The sequence below is a fragment of the Trypanosoma cruzi genome, genomic scaffold (genome assembly GCF_000209065.1).
Source record: "Trypanosoma cruzi strain CL Brener 1047053512077 genomic scaffold, whole genome shotgun sequence".
Classification (NCBI taxonomy): Eukaryota; Euglenozoa; class Kinetoplastea; order Trypanosomatida; family Trypanosomatidae; genus Trypanosoma; species Trypanosoma cruzi.
The window spans coordinates 37164-54835 of record NW_001849301.1 but is presented as its reverse complement, the minus strand read 5'-3'; the positions used below and the strand labels follow the sequence as shown (position 1 = coordinate 54835).

At 55.1% G+C, this 17672-nt stretch overlaps 3 protein-coding genes across 3 annotated transcripts, besides 12 other annotated features; all 3 read left to right on the top strand.

Moving 5' to 3' along the window:
• Positions 1-9419: a sequence feature (areas not merged during assembly with more than two copies in the genome that could not be assigned to a particular haplotype).
• Tc00.1047053509265.120 (trans-sialidase, putative) lies at positions 29-2284 on the top strand (the record flags this gene model as incomplete). The annotated part of the gene is made up of 1 exon (XM_808494.1): positions 29-2284. The coding sequence occupies one exon, from the start codon at positions 29-31 to the stop codon at positions 2282-2284; it is 2256 nt and encodes a 751-aa protein (XP_813587.1).
• Positions 2466-2601: a sequence feature (A-rich).
• Positions 3281-3301: a sequence feature (AT_rich).
• Positions 3435-3459: a microsatellite.
• Positions 3494-3522: a sequence feature (AT_rich).
• On the top strand, positions 4414-9660 carry Tc00.1047053509265.110 (trans-sialidase, putative; the record flags this gene model as incomplete). The annotated part of the gene is made up of 1 exon (XM_808493.1): positions 4414-9660. One exon carries the CDS (start codon positions 4414-4416, stop codon positions 9658-9660), a length of 5247 nt encoding a protein of 1748 aa, XP_813586.1.
• Positions 9204-9331: a microsatellite.
• Positions 9420-13422: a sequence feature (heterozygous, non-Esmeraldo-like haplotype).
• Tc00.1047053509265.90 (trans-sialidase, putative) lies at positions 11632-14034 on the top strand (the record flags this gene model as incomplete). Its single annotated transcript, XM_808492.1, has 1 exon — positions 11632-14034. One exon carries the CDS (start codon positions 11632-11634, stop codon positions 14032-14034), a length of 2403 nt encoding a protein of 800 aa, XP_813585.1.
• Positions 13423-14252: a sequence feature (areas merged during assembly that could not be assigned to a particular haplotype. This can correspond to areas where the two haplotypes were merged or to regions with more than two copies in the genome that were merged during assembly.).
• Positions 13982-14007: a microsatellite.
• Positions 14253-14275: a sequence feature (heterozygous, non-Esmeraldo-like haplotype).
• Positions 14276-17672: part of a sequence feature (areas not merged during assembly with more than two copies in the genome that could not be assigned to a particular haplotype) that runs on past the window's edge.
• Positions 14908-14935: a sequence feature (AT_rich).

Genomic DNA, 17672 nt, shown 5'->3' with positions numbered 1-17672 from the left:
TGACGTTTTTGCTGCACACCTTCACCAGATGTTGTTTACCACGCCTTACAGACTCTTCGGATCGCTTTTTGCTTTTGTGGAGGGCTACGACTTACGGAAAGGGGCCAGAATTCGGTTTACCGATGAGCGGGGAGGAAGTGGTGTGGAGTCTGTTATCCATTTTCTGGAGACGGGGCCTAGACGAAGCGGAGGTTTTTCGATGAATTCCGTCTCTATGAGCATTCGCCTTCCTTATCCCTATCAACCCGGTGACATGATTGGCTTCCTCAACGATGCCAGTACTCCCATCACGAAAATGACGGATGGCACGCTCGTGTTTCCCGTGCAGTTTCTGACAATGGGAGGGGACACTGCGTCCACAATCATGTACATGAATCCCGGTCAACAGCACTGGACCTTTGCGAAAAGCGCGACACATGCGGGCTGCACCAACCCCAGTATCCTTGAATGGGAGGCTGGGAAAATCATCATGATCACCTCATGTGAGTACGGTCGCCGAAGGGTGTACGAGTCGACTGACAAGGGGAACACGTGGACGGAGGCTCTGGGGACGCTCTCGCGTGTGTGGAGCAACTCATTGGCAGGTCTTGGGCTCCACATTCAGGGTGGATTCATCACTGCAACAATTGATGGAAAGAAGGTGATCCTCCTCACCCAGCTGGAATATTTCGGGGACAAAGAAAGGAGCGAGATTCACCTGTGGCTAACGGACACGAACCGCATTTACCACGTTGGCCTGTTACCCACTGGGTATGGCGCGACCTCCAGCTCTCTGTTGTACGCGAATGATAAGCTGTATTGTTTGTACGAGGCCGGTGTTGGAAGCAGCTCCGGAGCCTTCTTCCTGGATCTGGCTTCCGAGCTGCACTGGATAAGGCATGCGCTGGATACTTGGGCCGCGAAGGACAATGCCTTGAGACGATGCAGCACAGGCGCCGCGCTGTCAAGAGGGAACTGTTCTGTTCCTATCCCCACGGCTGGGCTTGTGGGCCATTTGGCCGATAGGCTCCGTGGGGACAAGTGGGAGGACGAGTACCTTGGGGTGAATGCCGTTGTGAGGGGTGCGGCGAAAAAGGCTCCCGATGGGCTGACGTTCGAAGGGCATGACGCAGGGGCCGAGTGGCCCGTGGACAAGCAGTGGCCGACCAGACCGTTCCACTTTGCAAACTATGGGTTTACTCTTGCGGCAACGGTGTCGATTCACGAGGTGCCGAAGGGCATCACTCCCCTGATGGGCCTGAAGAAAATGGGGAAGACAACACTCCTGGGACTGTCGTACGATAATAATATGGAGTGGAGCGTGGTGCACGGGTCGTACCAGAGTTATTTTGCTAAATGGGAGCTGGACAAAACGTATCACGTGGTGCTCAAAATGCATGACGGTGTGGGCTCCGTGTACGTTGACGGGACTCCCCTTTGGAATATGAGGCTGAGAAATTCGTTCAATGAAGGGCTGGACGCGGTCTCACACTTTTACTTTGGCGCGTACGATGAGCAGTTGAGCAGCGGAAAAATCCATGCGACGGTGGCGAACGTCTTTCTGTACAACCGCCCGTTGAATGAAACTGAGATTGGCGCCCTCAACGCGAATAAAGTCACCATTCCACCTCCGAAAAGGAAGCCGGTGCCGGCGGCTGCTGCTACTTCCCCGTCCGTTGAATCTGCCAACGATAGGGTGAACACAAATACACAGCCAACTGTGCCACCGCCTGCTACTGCCGGACCACAGCAGACGGACCAGGCAACTTTGAACACGAGCAGTGTTCCGAGTGGTGGCGCTCCATCCACACCAGCGGAGCCGAAATCAGAAGAGCCCAAACCAGCGGAGTCGGAATCAGAAGAGCCCAAACCAGCGGAGCCCAATGCCGCGACATCCTCAGCAAGGGAGGGAACTGCAGACCAGCCGGCATCTGCCACATCTTCCGATGGACATGAAGCCGTGACATCTGTTACATCTTCAAGCGCCGCCATTACTGATGTCGGTGCTTCCTCATCTGATGATGCACAAACGGTGGGGACGGAAGGTGGAGATATGATGCAGGCAGATCAACCAACCCAATTCTCTGTGGGCACCCCCGACGCAGCAAATGCAGCAACACATAACGCTGAAGGCAAGGGACAAGAAGGGCTCCATCCACAGGTCAAGGAAGCAGAGGCGGCGACACTCAGCAGCAGCCTTTTAAATTCGTCGCAGTGGGATAACAGCGTTGCTGGCACTATGCGTGAGAGCGGACTGCTGCCGCTGCTGCTTCTGCTGGGGCTGTGGGGGTTTGCGGCTGCGTGAGGAGTGTGCGGCTGCCGTGTGGAGCACTTGCGCCCTTCCCTGCACCGACACACACACCGCTAGGAATAAAATTTTACTACACAGTGAATAATTTGTTTTTTTTATTTTATTGCTTTGTTTTACATTTTTCCCTTGCTGCCCTAAGGCAACCACCATGGGCGTTTTTTTTTTCGGCTTAAAATTTTTTTTCTTTTCTGTTTGGAGTATAATTTCTTATGTTTTTTTATGTTTGTTTTTAATTATTTTTGTTTGCTTTTAAAAAAAATTATTTCTGTTTTTTCTTTTTTGCTCCACTCTTCCCTTCTCTTTTTGCTTTTGGGGGCAATCACTATGGACGTTTTTTTTCTACTTTTCCCTCTTTTAATTATTTCTTGCTGCGCTCTTCCTGCGAGGGGTGCCGTGTGTTTCCCGCCCAACTGCTCCACTCGCACACCCACCGACACGCTCATGACGACGGCCCTGTGCGCCTCGCCTGCTGCACGCATGAGGAGGGGCCGCGACGAACGGCGCGCTGAGGGAGCCGTGACGTGTGGGCGTGCGACGAGGGCCTGTGGGGCGGAGCACACATTTCTTTCCCTCTTGTTTTGTTTTCCTTGCGGCCAGGGCGGGCAGATACCCGCAGCGCCACACACACAGCCACACCCTGCCGCTTTAAAAAAAGTAATTTTACTTGCTCTCTTTGACTTTTTTTTCTTGTTTTGCGTGTCTTTTTTTTTTTTTTTGCGCTGGCGCGCCCTTCGGGGTCGGCCTCGTGAGTATTTCTCTCCCCTCTGATTATTTTTCTTTTTTTTTGCTGCGCTCACTCCCCCGATGGAGAGACGCGACTCCCGTCGTGTCTGCGTGCTTCTCTCAGCCCCCACACACACACGAGTGACTGTGCTCTGCGGGCCGCACTCACGCGCCGATGAGAGGGCTGAGGGGAGCAGCAACACGCAGATGACCCCATGAAATATAAACGATGTGCGGACAAATGGAGGTCAGACGGTTGAAAGACAGAAATTATTTAATTTTTAATTTGTGGGCAAAATATACAAACAGTTTGGTGGGCCACACGGTAACCAGTGAAATCTTTTTTTTGTGTGGCTTTTCATTTTCTTTTTTTCTTTTATATTATTTGTGTGTAGCCGTAGTAGAGGACGACTTTTTTCAATTTTTTTTTTTTTTTTTTTTCTTTTCAAAGTGTGAGGGGTGGAAGGGTGAAGATGAATGTTTTTAAAATTTTAATAAAAATTTTTTATGAATTGCCGCTGCTTTGTCTGCGGTGCAATGTCATGAGCTTGAGCAGTCTTTTTCTTTTTATTTCTGCCATGCACTTCTGCTGTACATTTTTGTTTGTGCGTCCCTTCACATGCTCCGCTCCTGTTTTTACTTCTTTGCCTCGTGTTTCTGCAGGCACACACAACCACATGCACGCAAAAAATGCACATTGCAGTGGATTTGGATGCTTCTTTTGTAGCGTGTGCTGGCGGTTGCGGGTGGCTGCTGCTTCTTCCGTGGGCATGAAGGGAAGGAGGAGAGAGGGAGCGCGCACCGCGAGTCACTTTTGCTGTTGGCGTGCTGCACCGCCTGTGACTTCTTTGAGTTGGGCACCGAATCCCATTGTGGGTGTGATGGCTGGAAATTTTGTCGCCACGTCATGGCTGGGTGAGGATCCGCTTCCGCGTGTGGCTCTTTGGGTGATTGCTAGGTCCGTGTGCGCTGTGTGTTGGCTGCGGGCTGTGGCCGTATGCCTTTGGCCGTGGGATTGAACTGGAGGCGGTGGCGGTGTGTCTCTTCTCGTCCATGTTGGGTGACTGTTGGCGGTGTGCGTTTGTTGTGTGGAGGGCCGAATCTTTTCTCCCGCGGACTGACGGCACTGCGATGGTGTCTGTGTCTGTGTGTGTGTGTGAGGGCTGGTGTGGGCGATGTTCCTCCGTGCTGCCCATTCGGATTGTCTCGTGCCCCGCTTTCTGCGTGGGTGCTCTGCTCTGCTCCCAGTGACGTGTCTGGTGTATTGCCGCTGTTGTTTTCTTCACCACTTCTTGAACACATACACGCTAGGAAAGAAGGAAAACAAGCGCGAATCGCCACTGTGAAATTCGAAGGCTCTGAAAGGACCAACAGCACACACAGCGCCCACACACACATATATGCTCTCACGTGTTGCTGCTGTGAAGGCACCCCGCACACACAACCGTCGCCGCGTGACCGGATCCAGCGGAAGGAGGAGGGAAGGAGGAGAGGGTGAGCCGCAGAGGCCCAACATGTCCCGGCGTGTGTTTACTTCCGCGGTGCTGCTCCTCCTTTTCGTGTTGATGTGCGCCGCCGCGGAGCCTTTGCGGACCCAAAACTATGGAACGAGAGTGGACGATTCCTATGGAAGACACAGTTTGGAGCAGTCGCCAAGGGAGTATCCAGTCGCAAACACAGCGGCCGCTGGCCACATTTTCCGCAATCCTCATCTTGTGAATGTGGACGGGATGCTCCTGGCCATTGTTGGAGCTCAGTTCAATGGATCTGTGGGGAGCGGGAGTGCGTCCATGCAGTTGATGGCACGGATCAGCGTTGATGGTGGGAGGACGTGGCGGCCGTACGTGGGGCCAGAAGATCTTGACGTTTTTGCTGCACACCTTCACCAGATGTTGTTTACCACGCCTTACAGACTCTTCGGACCGCTTTTTGCTTTTGTGGAGGGCTACGACTTACGGAAAGGGGCCAGAATTCGGTTTACCGATGAGCGGGGAGGAAGTGGTGTGGAGTCTGTTATTCATTTTCTGGAGACGGGGCCTAGACGAAGCGGAGGTTTTTCGATGAATTCCGTCTCTATGAGCATTCGCCTTCCTTATCCCTATCAACCCGGTGACATGATTGGCTTCCTCAACGATGCCAGTACTCCCATCACGAAAATGACGGATGGCACGCTCGTGTTTCCCGTGCAGTTTCTGACAATGGGAGGGAACACTGCGTCCACAATCATGTACATGAATCCCGGTCAACAGCACTGGACCTTTGCGAACAGCGCGACACATGCAGGCTGCACCAACCCCAGTATCCTTGAATGGGAGGCTGGGAAAATCATCATGATCACCTCATGTGAGTACGGTCGCCGAAGGGTGTACGAGTCGACTGACAAGGGGAACACGTGGACGGAGGCTGTGGGGACGCTCTCGCGCGTGTGGAGCAACTCATTGGCAGGTCTTGGGCTCCACATTCAGGGTGGATTCATCACTGCAACTATTGGCGGAAAGAAGGTGATTCTCCTCACCCAGCTGGAATATTCCAGACACGACGGAAAGAACGAGATTCACCTGTGGCTAACGGACACGAATCGCATTTACCACGTTGGCCTGTTACCCACTGGGTATGGCGCGACCTCCAGCTCTCTGTTGTACGCGAATGATAAGCTGTATTGTTTGTACGAGGCCGGTGTTGGAAGCAGCTCCGGAGCCTTCTTCCTGGATCTGGCTTCCGAGCTGCACTGGATAAGGCATGCGCTGGATACTTGGGCCGTGAAAGACAATGCCTTGAGACAATGCAGCTCAATTGCCTCAGGCGCCGCACTGTCAAGAGGGAACTGTTCTGTTCCTATCCCCACGACTGGGCTTGTGGGCCATTTGGCCGATAGGCTCCGTGGGGACAAGTGGGAGGACGAGTACCTTGGGGTGAATGCCGTTGTGAGGGGTGCGACGAAAAAGGCTCCCAGTGGGCTGACGTTCGAAGGGCATGACGCAGGGGCCGAGTGGCCCGTGGACAAGCAGTGGCCGAACAGACCGCTCCACTTTTCAAACTATGGGTTTACTCTTGCGGCAACGGTGTCGATTCACGAGGTGCCGAAGGGCATCACTCCCCTGATGGGCCTGAAGAAAATGGGGAAGACAACACTCCTGGGACTGTCGTACGATAATAATATGGAGTGGAGCGTGGAGCATGAGTTGTTCCCGAAGCATTTTACCGCATGGGAGCTGGACAAAACGTATCACGTGGTGCTCAAAATGCATGACGGTGTGGGCTCCGTGTACGTTGACGGGACTCCCCTTTGGAATATGAGTCTGAGAAATTCGTTCAATGAAGGGCTGGACGCGGTCTCACACTTTTACTTTGGCGCGTACGATGAGCAGTTGAGCAGCGGAAAAATCCATGCGACGGTGGCGAACGTCTTTCTGTACAACCGCCCGTTGAATGAAACTGAGATTGGCGCCCTTAACGCGAATAAAGTCACCATTCCACCTCCGGAAAGGAAGTCGGCGAAAGCGGCGGCAGCTACTTCCCCGTCCGTTGAATCTGCCAACGATAGGGTGAACACAAATACACAGCCAACTGTGCCACCGCCTGCTACTGCCGGACCACAGCAGACGGACCAAACAACTTTGAACACGAGCAGTGTTCCGAGTGGTGGCGCTGCATCCACACCAGCGGAGCCCAAACCAGCGGAGCCCAAACCAGCGGAGCCCAAACCAGCGGAGCCCAAACCAGCGGAGCCCAAACCAGCGGAGCCCAAACCAGCGGAGCCCAAACCAGCGGAGCCCAAACCAGCAGAGCCCAAACCAGCGGAGCCCAAACCAGCGGAGCCCAAACCAGCGGAGCCCAAACCAGCGGAGCCCAAACCAGCGGAGCCCAAACCAGCGGAGCCCAAACCAGCGGAGCCCAAACCAGCAGAGCCCAAACCAGCGGAGCCCAAACCAGCGGAGCCCAAACCAGCGGAGCCCAAACCAGCAGAGCCCAAACCAGCGGAGCCCAAACCAGCGGAGCCCAAATCAGCGGAGCCCAAACCAGCAGAGCCCAAACCAGCGGAGCCCAAACCAGCGGAGCCCAAACCAGCAGAGCCCAAACCAGTGGAGCCCAAACCAGCGGAGCCCAAACCAGCAGAGCCCAAACCAGCGGAGCCCAAACCAGCGGAGCCCAAACCAGCGGAGCCCAAACCAGCGGAGCCCAAACCAGCAGAGCCCAAACCAGCGGAGCCCAAACCAGCAGAGCCCAAACCAGCGGAGCCCAAACCAGCGGAGCCCAAACCAGCAGAGCCCAAACCAGCAGAGCCCAAACCAGCAGAGCCCAAACCAGCAGAGCCCAAACCAGCAGAGCCCAAACCAGCGGAGCCCAAACCAGCGGAGCCCAAACCAGCAGAGCCCAAACCAGCAGAGCCCAAACCAGCAGAGCCCAAACCAGCGGAGCCCAAACCAGCAGAGCCCAAACCAGCAGAGCCCAAACCAGCGGAGCCCAAACCAGCAGAGCCGAAATCAGCAGAGCCGAAATCAGCGGAGCCCAAACCAGCGGAGCCCAAACTAGCAGAGCCCAAACCAGCAGAGCCCAAACCAGCGGAGCCCAAACCAGCAGAGCCCAAACCAGCGGAGCCCAAACCAGCGGAGCCCAAACCAGCAGAGCCCAAACCAGCGGAGCCCAAACCAGCAGAGCCCAAACCAGCAGAGCCCAAACCAGCAGAGCCCAAACCAGCAGAGCCCAAACCAGCAGAGCCCAAACCAGCGGAGCCCAAACCAGCAGAGCCCAAACCAGCGGAGCCCAAACCAGCGGAGCCCAAACCAGCAGAGCCCAAACCAGCAGAGCCCAAACCAGCAGAGCCCAAACCAGCGGAGCCCAAACCAGCAGAGCCCAAACCAGCAGAGCCCAAACCAGCGGAGCCCAAACCAGCAGAGCCGAAATCAGCAGAGCCGAAATCAGCGGAGCCCAAACCAGCGGAGCCCAAACTAGCAGAGCCCAAACCAGCAGAGCCCAAACCAGCAGAGCCCAAACCAGCAGAGCCCAAACCAGCGGAGCCCAAACCAGCAGAGCCGAAATCAGCAGAGCCGAAATCAGCGGAGCCCAAACCAGCGGAGCCCAAACTAGCAGAGCCCAAACCAGCAGAGCCCAAACCAGCAGAGCCCAAACCAGCAGAGCCCAAACCAGCGGAGCCCAAACCAGCAGAGCCCAAACCAGCAGAGCCCAAACCAGCGGAGCCCAAACCAGCAGAGCCCAAACCAGCAGAGCCCAAACCAGCAGAGCCCAAACCAGCAGAGCCCAAACCAGCAGAGCCCAAACCAGCGGAGCCCAAACCAGCAGAGCCCAAACCAGCGGAGCCCAAACCAGCGGAGCCCAAACCAGCAGAGCCCAAACCAGCAGAGCCCAAACCAGCAGAGCCCAAACCAGCGGAGCCCAAACCAGCAGAGCCCAAACCAGCAGAGCCCAAACCAGCGGAGCCCAAACCAGCAGAGCCGAAATCAGCAGAGCCGAAATCAGCGGAGCCCAAACCAGCGGAGCCCAAACTAGCAGAGCCCAAACCAGCAGAGCCCAAACCAGCGGAGCCCAAACCAGCAGAGCCCAAACCAGCGGAGCCCAAACCAGCGGAGCCCAAACCAGCAGAGCCCAAACCAGCAGAGCCCAAACCAGCGGAGCCCAAACCAGCGGAGCCCAAACCAGCAGAGCCCAAACCAGCAGAGCCCAAACCAGCGGAGCCCAAACCAGCGGAGCCGAAATCAGCGGAGCCCAAACCAGCAGAGCCGAAATCAGCGGAGCCCAAACCAGCGGAGCCCAAACCAGCAGAGCCCAAACCAGCGGAGCCCAAACCAGCGGAGCCCAAACCAGCGGAGCCCAAACCAGCAGAGCCCAAACCAGCGGAGCCCAAACCAGCGGAGCCCAAATCAGCGGAGCCCAAACCAGCGGAGCCCAAACCAGCGGAGCCCAAACCAGCGGAGCCCAAACCAGCGGAGCCCAAACCAGCAGAGCCCAAACCAGCGGAGCCCAAATCAGCGGAGCCCAAACCAGCAGAGCCCAAACCAGCGGAGCCCAAACCAGCGGAGCCCAAACCAGCGGAGCCCAAACCAGCGGAGCCCAAACCAGCAGAGCCCAAACCAGCGGAGCCCAAACCAGCGGAGCCCAAACCAGCGGAGCCCAAACCAGCGGAGCCCAAACCAGCGGAGCCCAAACCAGCGGAGCCCAAACCAGCGGAGCCCAAACCAGCAGAGCCCAAACCAGCGGAGCCCAAATCAGCGGAGCCCAAACCAGCAGAGCCCAAACCAGCGGAGCCCAAACCAGCGGAGCCCAAACCAGCGGAGCCCAAACCAGCGGAGCCCAAACCAGCGGAGCCCAATGCCGCGACATCCTCAGCAAGGGAGGGAACTGCAGACCAGCCGGCATCTGCCACTTCTTCCGATGAACATGAAGCTCTGGCGTCTGTTACATCTTCAAGCGTCGCCATTACTGATGTTGGTGCTTCCTCGTCTGATGATGCACAAACGGTGGGGACGGAAAGTGGAGATATGATGCAGGCAGATCAACCAACCCAATTCTCTGTGGGCACCCCCGACGCAGCAAATGCAGCAACACATAACGCTGAAGGCAAGGGACAAGAAGGGCTCCATCCACAGGTCAAGGAAGCAGAGGCGGCGACACTCAGCAGCAGCCTTTAAAATTTGCCGCAGTGGGATAACAGCGTTGCTGGCACTATGCGTGAGAGCAGGGTGCTGCTTCCGCTGCTTCTTCTGCTGGGGCTGTGGGGCTTGCGGCTGCGTGAGGAGTGTGCGGCCTCAGTGTGGAGCACTTGCGACCTCCCCACCGCCGACACACACACACCGCTAGGAACAAATTTCACCTTGCAAATAACAAATTTTTTTTCCATTTAGTACTTTCATTCTTTTGCTTTTGGGGGCAATCACTATGGACGTTTTTTTTCTACTTTTCCCTCTTTTAATTATTTCTTGCTGCATTCTTCCTGCGAGGGGTGCCGTGTGTTTCCGCCCAACTGCTCCACTCGCACACCCACCGACACGCTCATGACGACGGCCCTGTGCGCCTCGCCTGCTGCACGCATGAGGAGGGGCCGCGACGAACGGCGCGCTGAGGGAGCCGTGGCGTGTGGGCGTGCGACGAGGGCCTGTGGGGCGGAGCACACATTTCTTTCCCTCTTGTTTTTTTTTTTTTTTTGCGGCGAGGTCGGGCAGACACTCGCAGCGCCACACACACAGCCACACCCTGCCGCTTTAAAAAGTAATTTTGCTTGCTCTCTTTGACTTTCTCACTGTGTGTGTTTTTTTGCGCTGGCGCACCCTTCGGGGTCGGCAGTCCCGTCAGCATTTCTCTCCCCTGATGTGTTTTTTTTTTTTTCTGCGCTCACTCCCCCGATGGAGAGACGCGACTCCCGTCGTGTCTGCGTGCTTCTCTCAGTCCCCACACACACACGAGTGACTGTGCTCTGCGGGCCGCACTCACGCGCCGATGAGAGGGCTGAGGGGAGCAGCAACACGCAGATGACCCCATGAAATATAAACGATGTGCGGTCACATGGAGGTCAGACGGTTGAAAGAGAAGTAATTATTTGATTTTTAATTTGTGGGCTAAATGTACAAACAGTTTGGTGGGCCACACGGTAACCGGGTGATTTTTTTTTCCTTTTTTTAGGAGTAAGAGCAATGGAGGACGACTTCTTTCTTGCGTTTTTTTCTTTTTATATAATTACTTTGTGCGGGCTGGAAAGATAATGGTGAAAGGGGAGGCTTTTTTTTTTTGGTAATTGTTTTAAATAAATCTTGTATGACTCGCCACTGCTTGGGCTGCGGTGCAATCGTGAGTTTGAGCAGTCATGTTATTTCTACCATGCGGCTCTGCTGTGCATTTTGTTTTTGCGTTTCTTCACATGCTCCGTTTCTTTTTTTACTTCTTTACCTCTTGTTTCTGCAGGCACGCACAAGCACACGCACACAGAGTGCAAATCACAGTGGATTCGGATGGTTCTTTCGCGGTGCGTGTGGCAGCAGCGTGTGGGTGCTGCTTTTACCCGTGGGCATGAAGCGAAGGGAGGAGAGAGGCAGCGCGCAGGGCGAGTGTCTCTTCCTGATGGTGTGGGGGCGCTGCGTTTTGACCGCATGGAGTGAGGCGCCGCGTCGTGGATGGATGAGGAATTGCTTCTGCGTGTGGCTCTTTGGGTGATTGCTTGCTCCGTGTGCGTTGTGTTTGTTGGCAGCGGGGCTGTGGCCGTATGCCGTTGGCCGTGGGATTGAACTGGAGGCGGTGGCGGTGTGTCCCTTCTCTTCCCCTTCCATTGGTGGTTGATTGCTGGCGGTGTGTGCGTTTGTTGTGTGGAGGGCCGAATCCTCTCACCCGCGGACTGACAGCGCTGCGATGGTGTCTGTGTGTGTCAGAGGGCTGGTGTGGGCGATGGTCCTCCGTGCTGCCCCTTCCGGATTGTCTTTTGTCCCGCTCTCTGCGTGGGTGCTCTGCTCTGCTCCTCACTGACCTTTCTTGTGTATTGCCGCTGTTGCTGTCTTTCTATTTCTTGCACACACACACGCTAGGAAGGAAGTTACGACCAAGCGCTAATCGCAACTGTGAAATTCAAAGGCACTGAAAGGACCAACAGCACACACACACACACACATATATATATGCTCTCACGTGTTGCTGCTGTGAAGGCACCCCGCACACACAACCGTCGCCGCGTGACCGGATCCAGCGGAAGGAGGAGGGAAGGAGGAGAGGGTGAGCCGCAGAGGCCCAACATGTCCCGGCGTGTGTTTACTTCCGCGGTGCTGCTCCTCCTCGTGATGTGCGGCAGTGGTGGGGCTTCGAACGCCGTGAAGAGTAATTCGGGGAATGCGCAATTGCCTCATACGGTCGATCTATTTTTGCCGAATCAGACGCTGGTTGTACCGAAAGGCGGAACGTCTCAAGAGACGAAGAGGGATGCATTTGCTTCACCCTCTCTCGTCAGTGCTGGTGGAGTAATTGCTGCTTTTGCCGAAGGCCTCATGTATGCCGAATATGTCGTTGAAGGTGGTAAAGTAATTGAGCCCATTTCTTCTGATGTTGTTGCGGAGTACATCGACGCTACGTGGGATTGGTCCGCTCTTGTTGGCAAGGTGAGTGAAAGTACATGGAAGGCACACACTGTGCTTGGTCCAACGGATGGAACGGATAATCGTGTGGGTGTTTTTTACCACCCCACAACCAACACGAAGGGCAATAAGGTGTTTCTTCTTGCGGGAAGCCTTGCTGAGCTCAAACAAAATGATGGGAGGAGGAAATGGGACAACCTGGGTCTGAAACTGGTTGTGGGTGATGTGAGGGAGCCTACGAGCAGCGAGCTGACTGAACGTATCAAATGGGACCAAATCAGGTCTCTGTTAAACGAGAGTACTATAGCTGCTCACGAAGGTAAATTGAAGGAGTTTCTTGCCGCTGGTGGCTCAGGTGTTCTGATGGAGGATGGCACGCTTGTGTTTCCACTGATGGCGAAGAGCGGAAATGGTGTCGTTTACTCCATGATCATTTACTCGACGGACAACGGCAGTACCTGGTCGCTCTCTGAGGGCGCTTCCCCTGCGAAATGCGTTAACCCCCGCGTCACCGAGTGGGAGGGTTCACTTCTCATGATTGTTGACTGCGAGGATGAACAGAGGGTGTACGAGACGCGTGACATGGGGACAGCGTGGACGGAGGCAGTCGGGACACTTCCAGGCGTGTGGGTCAACTCACAATCATACTTTTGGGATCTGAGCTTGCATGTGGATGCCCTCATCACCGCGACCATTGAGGGCAGGAGGGTCATGCTGTACACACAGCGAGGGAACTCCTCGGGGAAGAATAAGGCCAATGCGCTCCACCTTTGGGTGACGGACAACAACCGCTCGTTTTCTGTTGGACCGGTTGGCATGGACAATGCTGGGAAGAAGGAGGTCGCCAGCACCCTGCTGTACTCGGATGGCAAGTTGCATCTTTTACAACGGAGGGTCAGTGGTGAAGCCAGTGCCATTTCACTTTCCCGCCTGACGGAGGAACTGAAGGAAATTGAGTCCGTCCTCAGTACTTGGGCGCAAAAGGACGCCTTCTTCTCCAGCTTTTCTATACCCACGGCGGGTCTGGTGGCAGTTTTTTCAAACGCATCGGCCAGCGATGGCACGTGGAACGACGAGTACCTTTGCCTGAATGCAACGGTGAGGAATGCCACGAAGGTCGAGGATGGGTTTCAGTTGACGGAGCCTAACTCCAGGGCAGTATGGCCTGTGAACATTCCGGATGGTAATGTGCGTCATATATCCTTGAGCCACAACTTCACACTTGTGGCGTCGGTGACAATCGAAAAGGCTCCGAGTGAGAACACTCCTCTCCTGACTGCGGTGTTGGTTGACGCTGCGCCCGAGTATTTTATGAGACTGTCGTACACCGCGGATAAAAAGTGGGAGACGATGTTCAAAGGCGGTAAAAAAACAACAACGGAAAGCAGGCCTTGGGAGGCGGGGAAAGAATACCAAGTGGCACTCATGCTGCAAGGCAACAAGGCCTCTGTGTACATTGATGGTAAATCGCTGGGGGAGGAAGAAACGCCGTTAACAGGTGAGACACCACTTGAGCTTTTTGGGTTTTGCTTTGGAGCGTGCGACATTGATGGTGATGAGAAGGCCAATCCGAAGGAGATCGGCAAAAAGCCTCGTGTGACGGTGACGAACGTCTTTCTGTACAACCGCCCACTGAATCCCACTGAGATGAAAGCAATCAAGGACAGGATCCCCGTTCCGACGAGAGCTCCAGAACCACAAGTGAAAATTGCACCCAAACCTGTCGCACCTGCTGCACCTGCGGTGCCTGGCCCACGGGAAGTACCAGCAGCACCGTGGAGAACCGCCAATACCCAAAATGCGCCAGCGGGACGCTTGACTTCTGCTGGGAATGAAGGGACGGCACAAGAAACGGGTGATGGTGGGGCAAATGGTGATGCTGGTTCCGCGTACGGGAGGGTGCTGCTGCCGCTGCTTCTGCTGCTGGGACTGTGGGGCTTTGCGACTGCGTGAGGAGTGTGCGGCCTCAGTGTGGGACAATTGCGCCCTCTTCCACACCGACACCATCCGGTAATGAATTACTCTCCGCAAAGAACAATTCTTTTTTTTCTTTTTTTTCTTTTAGGGCAATCACTATGGACGTTTTTTCTTTTTTACTATTCCCTTTTTAATTGTTTCATGCTGCATTCTTCCTGTGAGGGATGCCGTGTGTTTCCCGCCCAACTGCTCCACTCGCACACCCACCGACACGCTCATGACGACGGCCCTGTGCGCCTCGCCTGCTGCACGCATGAGGAGGGGCCGCGACGAACGGCGCGCTGAGGGAGCCGTGACGTGTGGGCGTGCGACGAGGGCCTGTGGGGCGGAGCACACATTTCTTTCCCTCTTGTTTTGTTTTCTTGCGGCCAGGGCGGGCAGACACCCGCAGCGCCACACACACAGCCACACCCTGCCGCTTCTTTAAGGACTTTTTTTGCTTCGCGTGTGCATTTCACGCGCTGGCAGCCTCTTCGGGGTCGGCCTCGTGAGTATTTTTCTCCCCTGATGTGTTTTTTTTTTCTGTGCTCACTCCCCCGATGGAGAGACGCGGCTCCCGTCATGTCTGCGTGCTTCTCTCAGTTTCCACACACACGAGTGACTCTGCTCTGCGGGCCGCACTCGCACGCCGATGAGAGGGCTGAGGGGAGCAGCAACACGCAGATGACCCCATGAAATATAAACGATGTGCGGACACATGGAGGTCAGACGATTGAAATGCATGTAAATATCTTTTCAATTTTATTTTCGGACAAAATATGCAGACAATTTCTGGAGCAACATGGTGGTTGAGCGCCTTTTTTTTTTTTTTTTTCTTTTCAAAGTGTGAGGGGTGGAAGGGTGAAGATGAATTTTTTTTAATTTTAATAATTTTTATGAATTGCCGCTGCTTTGTCTGCGGTGCAATGTCATGAGCTTGAGCAGTCTTTTTCTCTTTATTTCTGCCATGCACTTCTGCTGTACATTTGTGTTTGTGCGTCCCTTCACATGCTCCGCTCCTGTTTTTACTTCTTTGCCTCGTGTTTCTGCAGGCACACACAACCACATGCACGCACAGAATGCACATTGCGGTGGATTTGGATGCTTCTTTTGTAGCGTGTGCTGGCGGTTGCGGGTGGCTGCTGCTTCCTCCGTGGGCATGAAGGGAGGGAGGAGAGAGGGAGCGCGCACCGCGAGTCACTCTTCCAGCGGGTGTGATGCGCGCGGTGGGCTGCGACTGCTGTGGAGGGCCGCATCCTTTCGGAGTGCGCTTCTCCGCCGTTGTGCCGTGCGTTTGCGCATGCCATTTATTGTGCGCGTGCGTGCTGGGGATGTTTTTCCGGGGCGTTGGGCGGCCACCATCTGTCGATGGCGGTTTGTGTGAGTGGACACGTGCGGATGAGGGTCAGGGCGTATGGAATGAAGGAATGGCTTGAGGAAAGGGGAATTTGATTTGGAGGGTATTTGGACCAGATTCATTTGGCTGCGGTGGACACATGCACGACGGATGTGTTTCCGCATAATTGGGGGAGGATGCGACAGGATTTACCGAAGTGGTCCGTCAATGCAATTCGGGTTTTATAGCACTGAGGCACAGTGGTCTTCCTGCAATGGCTGGTGACGGCCCCTAGTGGACCGGTGTATTTATGCTGCTGCTGCTGCTCGAGGAGGCGTAGAAGTGCGATTTGAGGTGAGCGGCGGAAGGGCCACACATCCCGCAGTGACGGTCGTCGTTGGCCCACCGGGTGCCTCTGAAGGTTTTGTTGGATGCAACGTCCTTATGCCCGTCTCTGGATGGCGAAATCCCTGATGCAGCCAACGAACGGGGCTGGGAGCGACGGTGAGACGCAAGCACGTGTGGATGTTCGGAGCGGCCGGCGCACCGCACGCTGAGAGCATGGCACGCTGAGGGCCGGACCTAGAAAAGGGACACCGCGTGGGACGTCAATCTTCACTGCAGCGACCGTCACCGAATTTGGGTGTGCTCGCAACTTCTGCGGTCCCTGTTCCTCCCCTCACTTACTTCTGTGCCGAGGACTGTGCCGCGGGATCGAGCAGCGCGATGTTTGGCCGCAGGAACATGGCTCGAACAAATGATTTGTGGGAGGGGGATGTGCACTGCGACGGAAAAAGAAAAATAGTTGCGAGACGACCACCACGACAAGACCGGAGTGAAGTTGTGTTTTGTCCAATCGCGCGAGGGCAGCCTGCCACCTGGTCCGTTAGGAGGATTATTTTTTTGCGTCGTTGCGCTTTCTTTTTATTCCGCTGCGTTTTCTTGCGGACCTGCGAAGGGAGATTTGCAAGAAATTCCTGCGAGGCGTCCGTGCCGTCGTCGGAACAGCGGATTCCCCTTGAAAAACGCTACTTTTTAAATTTGTTTTGGGCGGGGAGTTCCTGTCGATTCACTGCGACTTTGTTTTGCGGATTTGATGCGTGTGTTTCCGAGCGGTTCGGTCTGTGCTCCCAGCCCACTCGGATGTGGTGTGCGCGTCGGCGTGAGGGTGCCTGCCAGCCGTTTTATTGCCTCCCCCGCTGTGGCTGCCGCCGCTGCCTTCCTCCCTTCCTGAGGTCCTGCGGCTTCTTGACAAGATGTTTTGGAGAAGGCGTTGCCGCTCTTATCGTCCATGGTATTTTGATTCTGGTGTCGCGGTCAGGAGACATTGAACGAGAGGGTTTGCTGCCCTTTTGTTTTATTTGTCCTCTCTGCCTGACGGCCATTTCTACACAAAAGTGCTCCTCGGCGCCTCAGTTGTTGCTGGCGGGTTTGCTCACAGTCGTCACTGGCAATCGCATGCGCCAACTCTTCTCTGCTCCTTTTCAGTGTCGCATTTTTTTATTGATTGACGGACGCCATTCTGTCCGGCGTGCCACTTTGATTGGATTGTGTGGGACTGCTTGCCAACGCCATCGGAGAAAGCAGGCTGACGACTTTACGTATTTAATTGCATCTTGCGCGCAGGTATTTTTTTTACGTTTTATTGGTGTGCACTCAAGCAGCGAGTGATTTGGAACTATGCGTGCGTGGAATTTGTCCAGCCATGTGAACTGCGGGCAACACCGAGGGGCTGCCACTTTGACTCCGCAGAGTTGTTGTGTCTCTTTGCAGGGCTGGCAGGGAAATTCCATGCCTTCTGCTACTGCTGGTGTGTCCCCAAATGTTGTCACTTCATGCGAATAATGTGCTTCAGCGAGTGAGGGGGATGATTGGGTTTGTGTGCACGCTGGTTCTGTTTGCTACTTTTTGCGGGCACGCAAAACCTGAGGGGTGGGAAAATGGAGCGGGGCGATGCATGGCTGCGTCTCGCCCATTGTTCACTGCACGATGGTGCGGTGCGCATTGTGGTGCTGACTCTGCGATGTGACTGCGGTCCCCTGTGCTGCAATGGCGGTGGGTGGAGGAGAGTGTTGACCCGCGGCGGGACGGTGGGATCGTGCCTCCTTTTCTCTTTGTTCCTTCCCTTTTGTGAAGGTGTGCACTTATTTTTGGTGCCGGTGATGGGGCAAACAGACAGACAACGTGAATAAAATAAAAAGGACGATAATGTGGCGGTGTTGTGGCCGGTTGCACGCTTCGCGTGGCTGCGGGGGCGGTGGGCCTTGACTGTTTCACCGACAGGCGTTGCAGTGCGGCT